The 22145-nt window shown below is 40.1% G+C and overlaps 1 protein-coding gene and 1 long non-coding RNA gene across 2 annotated transcripts in view; one reads left to right on the plus strand and one right to left on the minus strand.

Moving 5' to 3' along the window:
- The window catches only part of SGCZ (sarcoglycan zeta), a 728738-nt gene that overhangs the window by 684896 nt on the left and 21697 nt on the right, over positions 1-22145 (plus strand). Inside the window, exon 6 of the mRNA XM_078394647.1 lies at positions 8602-8674. Within this exon, the coding sequence (XP_078250773.1) occupies positions 8602-8674 (73 nt within the window). The remainder of the gene's footprint in view (positions 1-8601; positions 8675-22145) is intronic.
- The window catches only part of LOC144589604 (uncharacterized), a 389049-nt gene that overhangs the window by 63027 nt on the left and 303877 nt on the right, over positions 1-22145 (minus strand). The gene's annotated exons all lie outside the window — the stretch shown is intronic.

A 22145-nucleotide genomic window follows, 5' to 3' on the forward strand; every position in this document is an offset into this window, starting at 1 on the left:
TTATTTTTCTGAACCCTGTCTATATTTGCTTCCTGTTTTTTGTTTGTATCATTTCCATATTGAAAATTATACATTTTTTGTGCATTTTCCTAATGTGTTCTCTCATTTCTGATAATATATGGTTCACTTATTCCTTTCCTTAATTAATGCATTTTCTCCACATTTTTTTAAATTGTGCACATTTTAGCCACTCATATTTTAAAATAGACCAATTCTTTTGTATGTACTTTATTTCTCCAAAATCTCTCATAAGCTTCACAAATGAGCAAATTCTTGAACCGAGGTGCATTTCTTCTTGAAGTGACTCTCAGGAGATGCCAAAATGCCACTTTAAATAGGGTAGAGGGAGAAGATCCATTCTTCCCATGAAAGGAAAGCAGTATTGGCATGCTTGGAGCAACTCAGCCCATGCATAAGCAATGAATGGCTTGGACTGAGGAGCTAGAACAGAGTTAATGACTTCATAAGGCCAGACAGATGCCTCCTGGCTCATTGCACCATCAATTCCCTGCTGAGATGGTGCTATATTAGCATATTTGGCATCCAAACTGGTGGTGTGCTGAGGCACAGCAGAGACCAGATTAGCAGTTCCTCCAGCAAAGGGCTGCAATAGCATGGAAAGTGAAGTACAGCTAGTTAGGCACTCTTTCTTCCATGGAAAATCCATGGCTGCTTCATCTCTGACTTTTAGTTGTCAATAGACTGAGAAAACCTGTGAATTTCAGCTCACTACGCCTATTGAAAAAGAAAAAGCTTGGCCCTAGATGTGGTCAAGGTAATCATGACTAAATAAGGTCTGCTCATTTCAGAGGGTCTATTCCAAGCGTGACTAACTCTGGATTCAACCCAGGGTGACTCTTTTATCACTGATGTTCCTTAAAGTATTAACAGTAGTCACTGAAAGCAGCCAGCTCTCATGTTCTGTAATGTTGCTACAGTGACACTTTGTGGTGTATAATGGAAGCTGTTGTAGTAATGGTGCTTAGACAGCGGTAAGCATCCCTTCTGTTTAATTAATAAATGCCACATCTTCTCATGTTGCACTGGTATTCCATATCCGGCAGTTAATTGTTTTACAACATACTCATTTCTCCTATTCTGCTAAATTCAGAATCCTGCTTTGAATTCTGCTAAAACAGAGGTGGGAATAGAAACAGCACAATCTCAGTTATCCATTCACCTCTCTCACACATTTTGCTGCAAAATTTCCATTCTGAACTATGCTTAAGAACATATCTCAATGGGATATATTCCCTTTTGCATTGCAGTAATGACAGGTGTGATTTTGCTTTCTCCATCTGTTATTCGTCTCCTCGGCACAATCAAAAGATAACATGAAGAGAAAATGGCTTGAAAGTCTTTATGTAGGCAATAATCAAGAGAACAAATGACAATATCAAAATAGAACCTTTTAAATAACCTTCCTAAAATTGGATATTATAGTTTTAATCTATTCCATCATTACAAAAGAAGCATTTAGTCATCTACATGATGATGATTCTTTTGTTCATGGATGGAAATAAGACCTAAAGCTACCTACCTGTTGGTCGCTATCGAGTGAGAAGCCATTCACATAAAGCAGTAAGGTAGCACGGTTGGGTACTTTTCTTTGTAGAATTCAAAAGTCCATAGAGAAAAATTTGCTGTGGTTGTCACATGATCTTAAAAAAACTGTGAACTAAATCAAAGCAATTCCTAGGTGGTAGCTGAAATGTATAGACCATAATATGTCAGAAGGGTCATTCTACTGAGGGACAAAGTGAGATGGTCCATCTTAACAAGCAAATTGAGAGCAGATTGTTTGGTTTACAATTTGATTTTTATGCCAATGGAGGTCATCAGTTCTTTTCAGTTTGTCTATCTCTTGCGAGAATTGACAAAATTCTTCACTTTGTCAATTTAGGTTAGGAGTAGGTGATAGTGAGACACTTGGAGATTACACATATCCATGCCTGACCTCTGGGTTTTTTTATCCTTAAAAGCCCATTTAACACAGCTGGACAGCCATTATCATCCAGTTCATTTTGTGCAAATTGCATTAAAACCTTGCTTGCATTGTTTGGTGCATAGTTCATGCAAAAAAAAAGTATTCTCTCATCTTTTCTTCTGAACAGAGAATACCTTGATCTCTTGTAGGGAAAGGGGAAACATTATGTAGTTTCTTGTGGTTGTGTACAAAGACAAGAAAAGCAAGGATCTTTTGCTACAAACAAAATGGCATATCAATAAACAGAAGGAAATTGAAGAGTTGCTGGAAGAGGCCAAGACTGGAATGGCCCCTAAAACATATGGACCTAATTTCAGTGTGATACTACAATCTTCATTTTACTTCTGCCATCACAGCAGTTGTGATACATTCCAGCAGATCCATCCTCAGCATCACCAGTCATCAAGAACCTTCACATGGTCTCATTATGATCCATAGGGTCTGTTTTCAAACACCATTACTAATAATTATACAATGCTTCGGATGGATGCAATGCCAATTGTAAAAACTCCTTATCCCAACCCCAGTATTTTGCTTCGTTACCAGCTTCTTTTTCTACTTTGTGTCTATGAGGTAAATTTGGATGTGGTGAGAAATGCAATTGTGTTAGACACTACTAGAAAGGCAAATAAAGCAGCCTGGATCTCAAAAGCTGCATGATATGGGAAGATATGAGGGAAAGGAGGCAGGAGTATAAGGGTGAGGTAGGGAAGAAGGTTTTGGACAGAGGCAGGTGGAACATACGAAGGGCTGACAAATAAGAGAAATTAGGGGCAGAAAAATTGAAATAAGGATTGAAAGAGGAAAGAAATCAACAATTGGGTGTAGTCATCTTATGAAAGTTGCAACCAGTTCAGGTAACTTCCAAGGGGGGGTATATGTATTTACGGGAGACTGTTGGTTTCTGTTGCTTCTAAAAGAGTTGTATGCCTCTCAATAGCAGTTACAGGAGTTGGGGACAGTGGGGGATTTATTGCCCTCATGCCCTCTGTGTGGGCTTTCTGTGGGCGTCAAGTTGGCCACTGCAGGAAATGGCAAGCAGATAAAAGAGGATGTCAGTCTAGATAGGCATTTAGTCTGATCCAGCAGGACTTTTCTGGTGGTTGGAAAAACAGAATAGAAGAAGCCATGGGGCTTGAAGCATCAGTTGCCATCTTACTCCGAACAGGTGAACACTCTAGTGACAGGACTCTTGTTTTTTTCTGTTACATCAAAACTCTTTGTAGGCCAGGCTTGGACTGGTGTGAGTTGAAACTATCCCTTCCCAAATGGTGCTGAAAGGCAGTTGTTTTATGTAGCATATTATCTTTCACCCTAAGCAGCTTGCAATGTTTTACCAGGTTGAACCACTAAAGCTATTTAATTGATATTCTGGATTTGCCTGTAAATCCTACATTGCCACACTAATGCTTGACTGACGATTTGTTGTCAGAGATACACACAAATGAGGTCCCTGTATCCCTTATCTGAGCAGTCATGATAGAAGTACGTACAGGAATAAAATCCCTGCCATTTGCTTTTCAGCTGAGCTCAAATCAAACACCTTGCAATAGAAAATAATACAACTCTTGAGCTGTTGAAACTCCTGTCAGCAAAATCAGTGATGTACTGAAACAATCCTGTGCTGCTTGGTGTCTTCATTGAAATGAACAATACATGCAACATTGAGTTTGGTTTCAGTTACCATAAACCTCATGTTACGATTGTGTTACAGCAAATATTATTTCATTTTTGTATACACCATTCTTCAAATAAAAGAGCTTAATTGCACCATTTAGCCTTTATTTGCTACTGTACTAAGCACACTGCCATTTTTTTTTCTTTTGAGCAAGATGATGCATGGAGAAATTCCCTACTTTGCTGTTTACATAACAAGGATCCACTCATTATGTTCCTTCTCCAGATGCATGGCTAACATTATCAATCAGCAAGCTTTCAGTTTTATAATTTGTAAGATATGCTTCCAGTAATATTAATGAAACCATATTCATTGTCATTTTCCAAAGACTGAATCTCAGTAACTGGTAAATTGAGCAGAAATAAGTAGTTTACACCGGTCAGTCTCTGGGAGTACTAAATTTTCAGTTTCCATAGTTTCAAGGGAGCACAATTTGTGAATGCATGACTAGCTGTGGCTTGTACTGAATTAGGATGGATATGATATATGCTGAGCCCTGTGTCAGAAAAATATATTTTCAAACCTTGCCATTTATAACACTTCCAGGTATCCTGGGGTTTCCCCCACCCTTATTTAAATGTTACTCTGAGAAGATGTGCCATGCTTTGTCTGCTTTCATCTCTAATTTCTTTGTGGAGGATTTCTCCATCTCTAAAACTAGGCTTTTTAAGTGTCTGCATGATCCAAGAATGTTCTGGAGTTCCCTGGTCCAGTTTTCAGCCCTCCAGAGCTACCAGGTGCTACACCAACACCCTCAAATGAAATTATAAGTAGATGGAAGTCCAACTCTGGTTTAACAAAAGCCCTTTTTCATTTTGGCCTAAATAAGCTATAGGGGGCCCTGTGTCTTTAATGCAAATCATCCTGTTGCCATCCACAGTTTTTTCACTAGGAGGATAGGGACTCCAGATGGGTCCTGAGAGCACATACACAAGCCTTGAGAAGGTCACACATGGGCCACTAGCCACAGTGTTCCAATCTCTGTTCTAACCTCTAGTATTGCAGCCCAATACTGAAGGCTGACAGTTGGAACATGAGACCATTATTGATTGTTAGGGCTTTATGCACTGACTTTCTTTGTCCTGCTGCACTTTGGCAGGGTGAGGAAAGAAACATGAGTACAGTGGGAGAAGAAATAGATATGTGAACTGAACCCATATTTGAAGTAAATCAAGCATACTGTGGAGGAAATAATATGCACCACATTTGAAATATTATAAGGACTGTATGCCTAAGTAAGGTCCCAAATAAGTAAACATAGGATTGCAGCTGAAACAGTACTAAAATAAGTCTAAAGGTTAGTTAAATCCGTAACTTAGTTAATACACTTGCATTCAGTGGCTCAAGTCCAACATTATGCCCAAAGCTCATTAAAAGCAATGGGACTTCAGATGGTTTAAATTAACTGAGCAACTATTTGTGTTCCTGCAATATGAAAACACCCAATAGTTTTTCGAGCCCAACATTTCTATTTGGGCAAATTATTTTCTCTGCTAGCCCTCCAACTTCAAAACTCCCTCCCTTCAAAGCAGTAGAAGGTCCATGTATTCAGATAAGAATAAATAAATAAATAAATAAATAAATAAATAAATAAATTAATTAATTAATACATAAATACATAAATAAATAAATAAATAAATAAATAAATAAATAAATAAATAAATAAATAAATATTTCTAAATTATTACATTCTTATTTATTTATTTTTATTTTATTTATTACATTTATTTATTACATTATTTATTACATCACTCATCTAGTGACCAGGCACTACTCTGGACATCTAACAGGAATTAAATACTACAACTCCCCACCCCAGTCCATAAAGATATCAGTAATGAGATCCAACCCATAACAGAAGTGTGCCCCTTCCTCACCCCATTCCCCTAATTTGCTAGATAACAGACAATCAGGGCACTAAATCCAAGGAATAACTGGGAAATGAGAGAATCTGGGAATTTCTCTCTGACTTTGATTATGATTTATGCTGGAGAAGAACTTGGGCATTCACATTCTGGATTAAGATGGTTTTGGCATCATCTCTGGTCTTATTAGGAATGTAAATCTACATTGTGTCATTCTAATGGGCAAAAAATGAAGTACTGAAAAGTTCATCTCTTTTCCCAAGAGACTAGAGACACCTTCAGTGAGAGATCTCACATGCTTAGAATATTTGTGCAAAATGTGTAAATAATGATGACTGTATATGTTTTGTAAATTATTTTATTTTATTTTAGAATTACCTTCTAATTGGATGGATAGTTCACTGGTTTATATATCTGGCTGGGAAGCCAGAGGTTAGAAGTGTTGGAATATTGCAAGCAAATGATGCATTTAAGAGGTTTTAGCTGGGAGGGACCCTTCTGAACTGTGGTGGACGTCAGTCAACTCAGTAACAGCCAATCCCTCTCTAGAATCATACAATCACAGAGTTTGAAGAGACCACAGGGGCCATGGAGTCCAACCCCCTGCCATGCCGGAACTCCATCAAAGCACTCCTGACAGATGGCCTGTGCTTAAAAACCTCCAAAGTGGGAGAGTCCACCACGAGGCAGGATATTCCACTGCTGACCAGCTCTGACTGTCAGGAAGTTATTCCTGAGATTCACGTGGAATCTCTTTTCCTGTAGTTTGAAACCACTGTCACTTCCTCAACAAGACATCCCTTCAGATATTTAAACATGGCTATCATGTCCCCTCTTAACCTTCTTTTTGTAAGGCTAAACATTCCCAGCTCCCTAAGCTGCTCCTCATAGAACATGGCTTCCAGACATTTGACCATTTTGGACACGTCCCGGGTTGTCAACATCCTTCTTGAATTGAGGTGCCCAGAACTGGACACAATACTCCAGGTGAGGTCTGACCAAAGCAGAATAGAGTGGTACTATCACTTCCCTTGATCTAGACACTATACTCCTATTGATGCAACCAAGAATTGCATTGGCATCTGGCCCTGGACACTTGAATTCATTTAGAGTAGCCAGATATTCCTGTACTACTTCTCTACCTATTCTGTGCTGCGTTTCCCCCATTACATCACCTGCTCTCTGCCCCTCAGGTTGAGCATTATTTTCCTTTTTGAAGAAAACTGAGGCAAAGAAGGGTGAGAAGTTCAGCTTTTCCCCTATCCTCTGTTAGTAGTTGGCCATCTTCTCCATGCAGCGACCATTTCCTTGTTTTTCCTTTTGCTGTGGGCATAACTAAAAAAGCCCTTTATACTGTTTTTAATCTGTCTGGCAAGCCTGAGTTCATTCTGCACTTTTGCTTCTCCTACCTTCCCCCTACATCCCCCTCGTATACTGGCTATTTGCTTGTATTCCTCTTTGGTGTTTTTCCCATTTTTCTATTTCTTGTACATTTTTTTAAAAAAAACTTAGCTCAGTTGAAAATTCTTTAGTGAACCGTTCTGGTTTCTTTAGACATCTCCCATTTTTCCTTCTTATTATAACAGTTTTAGATTGTGCCTTTAGTATCTACTTTTTAAGAGATTCCCATCTATCCTGAACTCCCTTCTCTTCAGTCCATGGAATTATAGCCAGTTATTCCCTAAGTTTACTGAAATTGGCCTTCTTAAAGTCTAGAGTGTGTGTCTGGCTGCACTTGGCTTCCCCTTCCCACTGTATAACAAATTCCAAGAGAGTGTGGTCACTCCCACCTAAGGATCCCACCACTTCAACCCCATTAACAAGGTCATCACTGTTGGTTAAGATCTGCTCCATAACCAGGCCTAAAACTCAACTAAAATGTACCATATTAATCCATGTATAAAATGACACTTTTTACTAAAACTATTAGAGGAAAAATTGAAGGACATCTTATACACGGAAGGAGGTGGAGGCAAAGGAGCAGCCGTGCTCAGTTGCCTGTTGTGGCTGCCCATTAACTGCTGCTGCCACCACCCAATTGCCTCCTCCAGCACTATTTGCAGACTCGCTTTGGGCGGGGGACAAGGTGGCAACATGAGCTGGAGGTGAGCCCCAACAGTGGCGCTGGAGGAGGTGATTGGATGGCAGCCAAACACGGCTGCTCCTTCACCTGCACCTCTTGCTGCTGCCCCTGCCCAATTGTTTCCTCCAGCGCCACTTGCAGGCTCCCTTTGGGGAGGGGACAAGGCGGTGGCGTGAACTGGAGCCTGACCTCTCAAAGCAACTCTTCTGGGCATCTGGGCCTGTAAAAAAGGCAGACTGCTCCTTGGAGGCATTAAAGGTTACCCTCATTACATGATGCTCGTTATCCTCATTACATGGAGCGAGCACGTGTCACCGAGTTTCGAGATTCCAAAGCTCCTAGCTTCAGTTACCCACTCGCCCACCACAAGCATTGTATATTTGTCAAAGATGCAATGGTGCCACCAGATAATAGGTCTTCCAATGGTCTCCAACCCATGTTCAGTCAGACTTGCTCCAGGTTTTCAGCCATTGTCACTCATGTCTTCATCTGTCTGTTTCATCACCACCTGCTCTCTAGTAAACCAGAGGGCAAATCTGGCTCTACTCCATGAAAGGATGCTTGGGAGCGATCATTTCAACTGCCCTAGTAATTTCCACATTCCAGAGGTTAACAAGAGCTTCAACAGCTATCCAGACTATCTGATTTGGGGAAACATTTGATGGAAACTATTGTATATAGTGTGCCAAAGTTTTGAAAATCAGAAGACTTGCATGGGCTGTTGAAAACATAATTTGTCATTGTTGAAATTTGTAAGAGTACTTATTGACTGAGAGCTATTTCTCATGCTGACCATAATGAATTCAGTTCAATTCAATTCAGTTCAGACATTACTCTCATCTTTACTTGAGTGACTGCCTTTCTACTTTCAGGAATGGAAGGAGAAAGCACATGAATAAAAAGAAATTATTTCCATTTTACTAGTGTATTCAATTGTGATCCTGACATGAAATAACTGTTCCGTATCCTACTTGCATATTTATTATAGGCACAGAAGGGGCTGTATTTGAGCATTCTGTGGAGACACCCCATATCAGAGCAGAACCTTCCCAAGACCTCAGGTAGGTGCCTTAAGTTCTGTATTAATTTTACTATCATTTTATCAGTATTAATTGGCAAATTGTCCTTTTGTTGAAGAGACTGAACCATGTACTGACTTCCTCATGCACAAGTAAAGTATTCAACCCACAATTTTAAAAAAAAAGCCTGACAAAAATGTAGAACTTCTTATTAAAGTTTTTTTCATGTGGTAATAGCACAAATCACAATAATCTAAAACCGTGAAGACTCAGGATTCATATACTGTATTGTCAACTCTGTTTTGAAGGGATTTAAAAATAGGATTATAAGGCATTCCTTGCCTCTCAGAAAACAGAGATTCTTATTATGAGGTATTTCTGGATTGTGCAGGATAAAAATGTCAGCAGAAGGTGAGGCATACTGAGAGTTATTCTTGAAATGTGAACTTACCTTCTGCTTTATTTTCTTAAGTCCCATTCTTTGTTCATTGTCTTGCAAATCTACATTTCCAAAGATATTTAAAAGCCACAAAAAAACCCTCAAAACCAAAACAATCAACTACCTGCTCCTGACATCACTTAAACAATAGCATAAGACTTCAGGACTGCTGAGAATCACTTTTGTGGCATTTGTATGCTCAACCAAATATGCAAGTTCATATCCTAATAACCTGCAGTGTACTTGAGAAAGACCAACTGTGATTTTGAATAAATAAATAAATAACATGCCCTCCCAACTGAAGCTTTTTATAAAGTTTAGAACTGGTTGTACTGCTGACTGTTCCTAATCAATTTTTTGTCAATGACACAGAGATTAAACCTAAGCCTAAATAATTATTTTCATTTGACATAATAATGCCAGAGAACTTATGGGAAGATCCCTCTCAGAGGCCACATTTCTTTTTCTTTTCTTTAAAACTTTTGGGCAGAGGAGACATTTCATTCATTTTATAAAACTCCAGGAAAAAAGGAATCAAATCAACCTCAAATTATTATAAAATTGGCAATATGCATTAAAATCAATATTTTTAGAATAATAGCAGTGACAAGATCAGGTAACTCCTAGGGATGAACAAACTATCCCAACAACAACAGCAAGTTGCAACATCGAGCGCTATGGTAGGCCAACTTCGTCCACTTTTTGTAGTAGCACCAGTTCCTAGCCATTATCCAGAAGCCAAGAGGGTCTAAACAGTCAGGCAGAATGGGTAATGCCTGTCAGATTATCCATAGTTCAGCTGCAGACTATTTACTAAATAATGCCCCCAGCAAAAGTGTGAGCACACATTCATTCTTACTGTGGCATCAAAGAATCTTGGTCATAATAAGCAGGCCTTCTCAGGTCTGGTCCTGCAGTATGCTTCACATGGCACCATGGGTGTGTGTGAGTGTTGGGGGGGGGGGTTGTCTGATTGATGAAGCAAGGAATTGGCGTCTAACTGCTGCAGCGAGGCAGGTTGAAGTGTTCATTCTAGGAGAGAAGGGTTAACTTTCAGGACTCAAATGTCTGGGACCTGCACAGGATCTCATCTTCTCCTGGACTGTTAGGTGCCAAACACTGACCTTCAGTTCACAGCACTGTCTCTGCTGCAGGTCTGGAGAATGGTGACAGTTTAGGCACAGGTCTCAAAGTTGCCTTGCTTGATGCATCCTGGAGGCTGATGTCAGAGTTTGACTTTCATTAGCATACCAAGCATGGCAAAAGAATTGCACTTTACAATCAGAAGAATGAATTGAATCTTAACAACTTAATTGTCAAATTCCCACCTCCACCTTTTGCCATGAAGAGCAAAGCTGAATTGAGTAGAGCACAAAGCCCCCAAATACCGGGGACTTTTAAGTATGGCAATTCAGTATGATGATATTACAAGGTAATTTCTAAAAGAAATAAAGGCCTCTGTTGTTCTATTTGGAAATCTGTGCCTTCAATCACCTTCTTAATAAGGGAGGTAAATTGCTTTGTTGTTGTTCTGTCCCTCTGGGGAGAATTCAAAAGATCCAATTTAATAGCTTTCTTTCCTCTTCCATGTGAAGGCTACTGTACCATTGACTATAAGCTAATCCTGAAAGTTAACATGGAGCATAATGAGACAGAAAATTGATCAAGCAAGCGAGGAGCTGCCAGAGATTGTAGGATCCCTTTTAATTCATATCCGTATCAAAGATGCATAAATCTTGCACAATAACCTTGTAACTGCATGGCTTTAACAAGAACTTTTTCCCAAGAAGGCAGTGGGCATAAGAAGGAGCACTAAGATGGTAGCATACCTTCTCATTACAAGAGACTTCAGAAAGCAGCCAAATATGATTTCATTTCCTATCAGAAAGGTACGCAGCTTGGGGGGGGGGGAGTCCATAGATATGAATAGATTGGTAGGTGGGTGCAGGAACTATCAAAGCAGGTAGGAACATAAATTAAATAGTGTGTATTTTTCTGTTTCTTCTTTTGTATATTAATATGAATAAGGGTGCTTCTAGGGTGGAAGATTACACAGCAAGTGTAGCACTGAAAACAGAACAAAAAATAGGAAGTATCTGCCTGTGCTGATAGCCTGCAGGCAGGCAGGTAGTCAAGCCAGAAAGCAGGCAAGCAGGCAAATGAAGACAGGCAGCCTAAGACTAATTAGGACTATATACAGCCAAGCCAGAATCAGAAACTTCATGAGACCAAGTAGAGGCCTAATGTTCCTTTGTAAAGCTACTAGCTAGAAAATGTTCCATATGGCTACCTGTAGTGCTGGTGCTGAAACACAACAGACAGTAAACCAGATCAGTTTCCATTTATATGAATGCACAAATAGGGCCTTATTCATAGTGGGAATATGGGGGCACACATCATCTGTGCCTCTAGTGTCCCCCTACTGGAAGGTCAGTTAGAGCTTAACAGGTTGAATGGAAAGTTCTGAGGAAGAGATCGTAAGCAAATTTGATTAAATGCACTTACCAGAGCTTGCATGACTGGGGATGTACTCCTGACAAGGCAAGGCTTGAAATCATGGGAGGTCTGCATTCACATGTGTTCAGAGTCTTATCTTCAGACCTTTATACTTACCGGATGGTCTGACGATGAGACACTAAGCACATGCCCCATCTTCACTGTTTTGTTGTTGTTGTTTAGTTATTTAGTCATATCCGACTCTTCGTGACACCATGGACCAGAGCATGCCAGGCCCTCCTATCTTCCACTGCTTCCTGGAGTTTGGTCAGATTCATGTTGGTAGCTTCGATGACACTGTCCAACCATCTCGTCCTCTGTCGTCCCCTTCTCCTCTTGCCCTCACACTTTCCCAACATCAGGACCTTTTCCAGGGAGTCTTCTCTTCTCATGAGATGGCCAAAGTATTGGAGCCTCAGCTTCAGGATCTGTCCTTCCAGTGAGCACTGTGAATAGAGACCTAATATGGTACCTGGTCTCCATATCTAGTGACTCACTAGGGACACCTAGCTATATTAGCTTTTTCATTCTCCCTGTAGATTATGGGAGATGTAGTCCAGAACAAAAATGTTTCTGTGATTTTTATTAATAATGATTATGTTCTATGAAGTTAGCTCTGACTTACAGCTACCCCTTCCAAGGTTTTCTAGGCATAAAGTACTCAGAATTGGTTCAGCTTTCACTTTCCCTGTCAGTGTTGTGGGACTGTGGAGCTTGCCCAAGAATATACAGGCTGGTTCTTCCCTGATCCTCGGATGCTGATGAAAGAAATACATATTCATCTTGGTGGATATAGAAAAAGTTACTGAAGGTGGCAATGTTTTTGATGAATTTGAATCTGAGTCCTGCTCAGAATGATGCTAAATCTGTTACCCGCAGGATTAATGTCCCTTATATCCTGGGGAGAGGGACCAGGACAGGAGAGAGACCCTGACCAGACTACTGACAAGAAGACCATACACCAAATTTTTAGGTTAAACACTATTCATGTAACATTTATTGCTTTCATTAATAAGACAACAAAAGACAAAGGTATCAAGAGGCCTCTTTCATTCTTCCTCATTCACTCAATGCTCAATATTCACACACAGAACTGTTCCCCAACAGTTGATCAGCCCCTCAGTAAGAGCAATGAGAGCAACGTTGCAGTGCTGCTTGAAGCCCACCATCTCTTCCTCGGTCATCCTTCTTATAGGCATCTTCCTTGTGGGCTGTGCCTATGGGCTGAGCCTGGGTGGGCATAGGCAAGCAGGGGGCAGACCCTGATTTCTTGGGCAGGTACAGAGGGGTCTAGAGGGGCAGGGTAAAAATCAAATAAATAAATAAATAAATACAGTCTGTGGTTGCCATGCAGGAATGCTTCTCACATGTGTACCATTTGTTCACTTTACCATAGTTTCAGTTCCAGTTGGCCTGCTTCCATTTTCTTGTCTGGACAACTGGTTACATCCAGTCTTCTTCCCTTTTCCTATATGAACAACCAAGTCAACCAGTCCACATTTAGAACTTCCTCCCACATCTTTGGTTTCCTGCTGACATAGAAACTATATTCCTTGCAACTCTTTGCAGATTTGTATCAGGCTCACCATCCCATCTTCCTTTGTAAGCCTCCATCTTCTTTTCAGGCCTGGGGTGCTGGTCTTTCTGGAACCCACACCCACTTTGTCACTCATAACAAGTCTTGGTGTCAGCAGTCAAAAGAATATCTTTACTTTTCTAACAATACATAAACGACTTAGATGTCATTTATTCTTTATATTTCAGAAAACTTTTCCTTCCTTCCTTCCTTCCTTCCTTCCTTCCTTCCTTCCTTCCTTCCTTCCTTCCTTCCTTCCTTCCTTCCTTCCTTCCTTCCTTCCTTTCATCCACCCTATCTTCCAGTATCTATCTAGACATCAAACTAGTCAATTATTTTGCTCAGCTCCTACTACAGTAAAGTGAACTAGTTTAGCCCAAAATAATGGAATGTTCAGTTCAATTAGTGTTCGGCTTGGAGATGTCTCGGTTAATGAGCTCCTTAGGACAGGTAATAAGGTAACTGTGACATGATCTGCATGAAATCATATGAGGAAGGTACAGAGAAGGTGGCCCTATTTTTGATGCTGAACTTTGATGAAAGCTGTTGTTGTAATTGTCTTTCTTGATTCTGAGAGCCATACAACTGAAACATGGCATGGGGAGAGGACGAGAATACTACAGTTAGAAAGGGAGAAACAGCAGGAAGTATGTTCAGTATTTTTCTGGTGAGACCCCTTCACCATCTCCATGTGATGTTCTGAGCCAGTTTGTGCTCTTTCAGGTCCAGGGCCAAATTCATTTTCACAGAGGTCTCAGGGGCTGTGTTCCAGTTATGAATGCAGTCAAAGGAAACAAAGGTGGAACCAGAAATACTAGTTTCCATTAGCAGGAACTAAGTCTTATGAAAGGCATTTCAGTCTTGAAGAAGGCGGCAGCGGGGGTGGAATCTGTACAAAATCTAAGGGAATATCACTTCCTGGGGAGAAACAGAAGGATTGATTGGAATCCCGGAAAGGCTGGATTCAGGCCCAAGATCTTGTGTTCTGTGGTGTTTCTAGATATTCTGAAAGGAAACAATGAAGAGAAGGTATGATGGATGGGTAAAGATCCTAATTAGGAAGCAAGATTCACCTCCTACCTGCGATTCCCTCCAACCTCAGATCCCGTTTATTTTGTCCAGAGAAGAGGTCATTTTCACTACTAGGTGTGGGCGAATTTATGAGATTTGATTTAATTGAAGCTTCTCAATACTAATAGTGGTGATGGTGGTGGTGATGATGACCAGTGGTGATAATGACATTTGTTCTGTCTCTAAAATTTTTGTTTTAGCACTAAAATTTTAATTGATATCAGGATGGAAAATAATTTCTTTGATGCACCAGGGTTAAGAAAAATAGTGATTCTGTGCTTCCTGAAACTGGTAGAAGAAACACACTTTGTCTCAAGAATTCATACATTGTTAAGGATTGTAAGGTGCTTCAGAGCAATAAAGAGCTTACAAAACAGCGTGTCTGTTTTAAATTGTGAGTAGATTATATATCACTCAGAAAAAAGATGCACAAATACATTTTAAAAAAAAATAGGAATAAGCTGTGTAATTTATGGAAAAGGACAAATAAATGAGCATGTTAAGAAAAACTGCATCTTGTAAACTGCCCAAAGAGTGGCAACCCTAATAGGGTGATGTAGAAATGGAAATAAGTAAACAAAGAGTGAACAAATTTTAGTAAAGGAAGAAAATTAAAAATGCCACAACTTAATATAGGAAGAAAAATATATATATATATATGGGGAGGGAGAGAGAGAACATTTTCCAGGATATACTGTTCTAAATATGCTCAATTGTAGGGATCAACTTTTTAATTCACTCACAAACTTCAGCAATTTACTCATTTCAGCATTCTCCTCCATCTGTAGGTTCAGAAAGCATGAATTTACAGGATGTGTCCTTTTATGTTCATAACCACTTCATTGAATGGTACAGGCACATTAACAGAAGGTTAAATCTACCCACAGGAGACCCATTTGAAATAAATACGACTTACCTTCAATGTGAGAAAGGAAGGGCAGAGTCACCATGTTCGTCCTTTGCTGCAGAACCAGCAACAATTATTCTAGAGGCATCATAAACACTAACCAAGTTTTATCAGGTATAAGCTATTGTCCATTGCAGTCATAGGACGTAAGGAAATAGAAATGCAAAAGGTAAAAATTGTAATGATTATCTTCACCATGATCGTTTAATAAATCATAACTGGGAGGTAACAAGGAAATCCTAGCACGATTAAGCAGACTCACACATATTGGGTGAAGAAAACCTTTTCTCCAATCCAAGTACAAGAGACAGAATTCAGTTTTGCGTACACTTTTAATGGTGGGAAAAGTTAATCAAAACAATTAAAGGGAATAAAAATGCACAAATTAAAGACACTGAAAATTTCTTACTGGTCACTGAATAAGCAAAAGCTGGGTAGTAAGACAGACCCAGCTGCAGAGATGAGTTTGCTAGTGAAATAAAAAGAACCCCTGTGTTCCTATTCAGGGCACAGGAGAAAATTGGACCTCTAGAGAATTTTTTATTCAGCTGTCTCCTATTGGAATCTGCCTTTGAAGTTCCTATGAAGTTCAAGAATGGTCAGCTTGAGGTCAAAGAGAGACAGTTCAAGAGACTGAGATTCGCCCCCCCCCCACACACACACACTATTTTTTGAACATTGCCATTTCTGGTGTCAGGTTTGTATCCCATTATTCTTTTGTGTAGAGGCTGCTCTGTATGTCTTACATCAAATACTAACATAGTATTTTATGTAATACATAGTATTTTATGAGCATAGTATTTTATGCTCACCTTCCACATTGGAAGATGAGCAGGCTTCTCATGTTCTCTGATAGAAGAAAAAGGAAGGCACATGCACACACACACACACACACACAGAGAGAGAGAGAGAGAGAGAGAGAGAGAGAGAGAGGCATATATACACAATACAGTAGCAATCAGAATATTTAAATTAAACTAAATAAATAATGTTTAATGCTTAATAACTCTCTGAAATGCTCCTATACCACATATCTGCAGCTCACTGAGCGTGGATATTTATGAAAATCTAACAGTATAGATTGTATACTTAATATTATAAATTCTTTAAGATAAATGTATTGTATATCAAGCTATAAGTTCCTGCCATTAATTCAGAATTAATAATTTGTTTCAATTAATTGAATAGTATTGGTTGCTTAAATAAAATGAAACAAAACAGACTAATTTTTCAAATTCATTCTAATCAATATTTCAACCCAACAACTTCCATTTAACACTTCCAATTTCAGCTAGTAGCCTAAGCACAGATTAGAATGGCCAACAGAAGTGGCAGCAGTGAAAGAGGGTTCTATGAACTTACTAATTCCTAAGTGCAGTTTATTTATAGCAGGGGTCTCAAACACACAGCCCGCTGCCATTTGCGGCCTGCCAGATGATAGTTTGTGACCCCCGCCTTGCCTGCCCCCCTGAAGCACCCATGCGTCCTCTGCTGTCAAGAGTCAAAAAAAGACAGAGCCTCTTGGACCCTCCATTCAGAACTGCAGCCTGCCAGCCAGCCAGCCTGTCTGCCTGAGCCGCCGCTGAGCGATACCTGAGAGCAGATCTTGCTCCCAGCCCGTCCTTGAAGAGCGCTTCCAATGGTGCTGCCAACAGCAACTTCCGCCGCCGCCACAGGGAAGTGGTTCTCTGGCTCTCTTTCTCTCTCGGCACCCCCAGCACCAGCCTGGCCAACAGCCATCTCAGTACCCAGCAGTGCTTCCTCCTCCTCCTCCTTGTCCTGCTTCAGCCGCCTCAGCTCTGGAGGCTGCCTGGGCTCCCCTCGAAAAGTTTGCTCCTCTGTCGTGGTGAGGGTAGCTGCTGCTGCTGAGTACACCTTTTTTGATGGGGGGTGCTGAGAAGAAGGTTGCCAGACCTCTGTGTGTGTGTGTGTGTGTGTGTGTGTGTGTGTGTGTGCATGCATGTGTGTGCACACCTGTGGGTAGGCCCGCCCCATTCTGTTTAATTTCGTGGGTACTGGTGGGGGCCATTCTCCTTTGGCAAGGCAAAAACCTGTGAGGGTTTTTTTTTAAAAAATGATGTTGTGCCCTCCTCCCCCCGGCTAGGCGGTCGCCTGCGCTCCCTCCCTTCTCCACTTCTTTGTTCTTCCGCTGGTGCTGGTGATGGTAGTGAAGAAGGAGCCGGAGGAGGTTGTGACCGGCGACAAGGGCTCGCACGCCCCTCCTCCTCCTCAGAACCCAGCTGGGCTAAGGAAACTCCTGGGCGGCTTCCTCATGCCCTTGCTCTGCTTGGCAGAAAATCTGATGTGGCTCAGCCTCACCCAGACTCTGCCTCCAGCGGCCCCCAGGTGAATTGAGTTTGAGACCCCTGATTTATAGGCAGTGTTGTGACAAGGACAACGTAGATAATTGCCTGCCATTGCGGGAAGAAGCTTGGCATTGTGAACACTTTATATTTGTTTTGTGCAGCTTGAGTGGCAGCATGTGAACTTCATGCCATAGCAAGGTGCCATCACTGCAGGAGCACATAATTTATGAATGCAGCATAGACACCATTGTGTGGTGTTATGAGTAGAGATTGGGGGTATTCGTATTTGTGTATGAATACAAATATCCCAGCACAGCTAACGACTCAGCAGCCATGCAGGGAGACTTGTCCTCCCTCCCACCGCCTAGAGTGGCCAGGTGATCAGGAGGAGAGTGGATCTCTGGGAGCAATTGGAAGGATGATTGAGGCTGCCGCCACTGTCAGCTACATGAGTGGATGTGCCGGCTGGCCCCTCATTACGTCCAGCTGCACAGGGATATTTGTATTCATATATGAATACCCTCATCTCTAGTTATGAGCTGAAAAAAGTGAGTGGCTGCCCTGGTGAGTACACCTACATGTGAGGAGGCATTAGCAGCAACAGCACTGCTAATTCCAGGACCCATCTGCATGCAGGCTTCTGATTCTTGGTCTTGGAGGAGTGCTTGCCACAGGACCATTTGAGATGCAAAGAATGCAGGGCAAATTATTGCTAGAAAAACATAAGATGGTGTTGGTGGAAGAGTGCTACCCAGAAAGACATGCTGCAGAAGTCTGAAGTTGAAGGCTTCTTGTCCATTTGCAATGCAGTTTGAACTGAAAATAAATAGACAGAAGTGTTTTCCTCCCCTCAAAGCTATATTTATTTCTTTGCCGCTGAATTTCAAAGCCCATTGAGCCCCCTCTACTATGGCTCAGACGCTGCAGCTTGTAGATGCTCAGGATTTAAAAATGGAAGCAGGTCTGTCCAAAATCCCGACTAATGGTCACCTTAACACAGAGAGTATGATCTAGTCAAATATAAGTGCTTTCAAGTCTCATTGATTTTTGTAGAGAGTTAAGCACCTTCTTAAATCTCCCCGACTGAAATCAATGGAACTTAAATGTCCCTAACTTTAGCTAGTGCTCATCATTTCACCCATGTTTTTTACTTAGTGGTTATAGCCTTGGATCCCAAATAACCACGTATCTGCTTAGCAGGTTATCATTTTTGCTTGTGTAGTCAGAAGTATTCTTGTTTTAAACAATTCCTGTTTTAAAAGTTCATGGGCACTTATAGGAGAGTATAGAACATGTGTTGTAGTTTATGATACGGTGGCAGGCGTATCTATTGCCTAAGGAGGAAAATAAAATTATGTGAGTTTATTTATTTATTTATTAGATTTTTACCCCACCCACCCCCTAGACAGCGTCTACTCGGGGCGGCTTACAAATATTAAAAAATCATAAAATATAATAAAACATCATAATCATTAAACAGTTTAAAAAGTTGATAACAGTGCTGAGGAATTTATTCTCTGAAAGCACAGTTACTTCTTTTGAAAGATTCTTGCCGGGAATTAAATCATCTCCATTTCTTAAGGGACAAGAATTTTCTACAAGAAAATTTTTGCACTCATTTTGTGAAGGGGAGATAAATTATTTTAAAAAGTAGATCTACCACAATTAGCAAGTATTTTTGAAAAGTCGTGCTGATTTTAGAGAGAAAGAATTATGCATGAGGCTTCAATAGCATCTAAATAATATAAATAATGAATGGATGAAAATGATGGAGACAGTTGTGATGTACCCAGGCCTGGAACTGAGCACTAGAAACTAGGGATGTACAGTGTATGCTTGCTTCTCTCACCTTTGCATGTGCAAAACTGCAAAATTACCCCCTTTTCCTTGAGTGGGTGAGATATTTAATGGTGCAGTCAGCAAGAAAATGAGGTCGTGTGAATTAAGCAAAACTCTGCAAATAATGCAATAATGCGAATGATGCAAAAAGATTATGCTGGCTGCTTTTTCATTTGGGCTTTTAAGAATTAAATGCATTGGGGGACATTTGCAACTTTAAAATAATAAGCTATTCTTTGCTCCCTGTTTGTGTGTTCTTTGCTTATAAAGAGAAAGAATACAAATTTTGGTTATTACGGGTTTTCCGGGCTGTTTGGCCGTGTTCTTAAAGTTTTTCTTCTTAATGTTTCGCCAGTCTCTGTAGCCGGCATCTTCAGAGGACAGGAGTCAGAACTCTGTGCTCTGTTGCAGTTTCTTCAATAGTTGAGTATTATTCAACTGTCCAACTATTGAGTAATACTCCATTATTATTCAATGTTAGGAAGAAAAAACCTTAAGAACACTGCCAACAGCTCGGAAAACCCACAGCAACCATCAGATCCCGGTCGTGACAGCCTTCGAGAATACAATACTAATTTTGCTCGTAGATACTTTGCACAAATTGTAGAAACCATGATAAGAAATATCTGGCACTCACGTGGAGTAGAGAAACTTCATGGAATTAAAAATTTCTTATCAGAGTGCCTCATTAGGCTAAATTGGATGAGAATCTATGAGAAGGTAGCCTAAATGGATGGGAATGAAGAATTCAATAAGTGCATTTTACATCTCTCTTGGTAACTCATGCTCATTTTAAAACCGAGGCATGCATTAGAGACAGACGAAAATCTTATTCTTGTATCTCGAACCTAGTACAGATTTACTAAATGTGTTACCTTCAGGACCCAAACATGGAATGAGATACAATTTGTAGTTAAAAACCCGTATATTTCCAAATGTGCGATGCTTTTCATGAAAGGGAAAAAATGCATTTGACAGCAGACACACACTGAAATAGCGTACAATGAAAATTCTGCACAGTTTCCAAATGCACATAAATATGCTTTAGCCATTGGGTGCATGTGTTAGATAATATGTGCACTTGAGAACCATGGAACTAGTTGCATCTATTTGAAAAACGTGCAGAAAAATATTTAAGAAGTATTAGGGGAGTGGATGCTCATACTGAGGACAAAACAGACCATGGTGGGAATCAGAGAACCTCAACAAGTTCATATCCACAGAGAGAGATTCTTCTCCTGTCCACATCAAACTTGTGGAAAGCTCTCAGTTCTAGGCAAGCTCTTCTCTATTTACCTTTTAGAAGTAATCGTAATAGTTTCCTTTATTTTTCCTAGCTTTTAAATTCTTGCTGCCTTTTGGGTTTTTTGCTTTTATGATGCTTTATGTGTTTATTAAATTTTTTTGTTTTTGTTTTTCTGCCATTCTATGAGTCATTCTTGGACGTGGTGGCGCTGCGGGTTAAACTGCAGAAGCCTATGTGCTGCAAGGTCAGAAGGCCAGCAGTTGTAAGATTGAATCCGTGTGACGGAGTGAGCTCCCATCGCTTGTAACAGCTCCTGCCAACCTAGCAGTTTGAAAGCATGTAAAAATGCAAGTAGATAAATAGGTACCACCACGGTGGGAAGGTAAGGGTGTTCCGTGTTTAGTCGCGCTGGCTACGTGACCACGGAAACTGTCTACGGACAAACACTGGCTTTATGGCTTGGAAATGGGGATGAGTTGAACACGACTGGACTAAATGTCAAGGAGACCTTTAACTTTACCTATGAGTCATTCTCAGAATTATCAGAATTCTTACAGAAGAACAGTACAGAAATATGTAAAATAAAGTAAGTCTGGGTCAGGGTGTGAGTACATTGTCTTAAAAATCCAAGAGTATTGGAGTAGTATTGTATCCATTTGTGTCATGTGCTCTTTGTGTTGCTGTTCCCATTCTCATGGGGCAGGCTCAATTGAACAGCATTGATTTGGTGCAGGGAACACTCTTTAAATCAAGTTAAATAGACCTGGGTTAGCACTTTGATCTACCCATGAGACTTTCCTGACTCCACCAGCATTCTGTTCTTATCCACAATTGTCTTGTCTGGAGTTCCTGTTTTTCCTGACTTTTGTAGTGCGAGTTTCTTTTCTTTTTTTCTCCCCTTTCTTTCTTTCTTTCTTTCTTTCTTTCTTTCTTTCTTTCTTTCTTTCTTTCTTTCTTTCTTTCTTTCTTTCTTTCTTTGCTCCTTTGAATTTGCAAGTCTTTTCTTCTTTTTTTTAATTCTAAGGAGCATAACACTACATCAATGTATTTTTCTATAATTAAAACTTCCCTCTTATCTCCTTTAACAAACCACTATTAACTATTAACTTCTGTGCAATGTAATCACACTCTTAAAGACTTATTCTGTACAAAATTAGAAGTTATTTGAAGTACCATTTCAGAGAGGTGTATGCTGAATGTTATCTGAAAGTTGTGCTTTATTTCTAAGTGGGCTGATTGTACATAAAAATGAATTAGTTATGTCATATTGATGAATCTGAAAGGCCCAAGCTTAGTTTTTCCAAACACACAAGCTTTGCAGAAACCTATAGTTTTTTTTTAATTACTTTTGGATGAATATATAGAACTATTTCATTTGAAATATACATTTAAGCTATTTCTATGTCAGTTTCCCTCCAATTTTTCTTATTCACAGGATGTGATAGCAATTGATATTAAATCAATTCACAAATTAGAGTCAACCAAAGTAAAGGTAAGTTCATAAAAGGCACACAACGCATGAAGAGGTTAAAAGTGTTTTAGATTTGCATCTGCTGAAGGTTAATAAGCAGATGGGCTCCACTCTATGCAAAATAAATTTATTTTTTGGTTGACCCCTAACAGAACACGGCAG

The sequence above is a fragment of the Pogona vitticeps genome, chromosome 5 (assembly GCF_051106095.1).
Source record: "Pogona vitticeps strain Pit_001003342236 chromosome 5, PviZW2.1, whole genome shotgun sequence".
In the NCBI taxonomy this organism is placed as follows: Eukaryota; Metazoa; Chordata; class Lepidosauria; order Squamata; family Agamidae; genus Pogona; species Pogona vitticeps.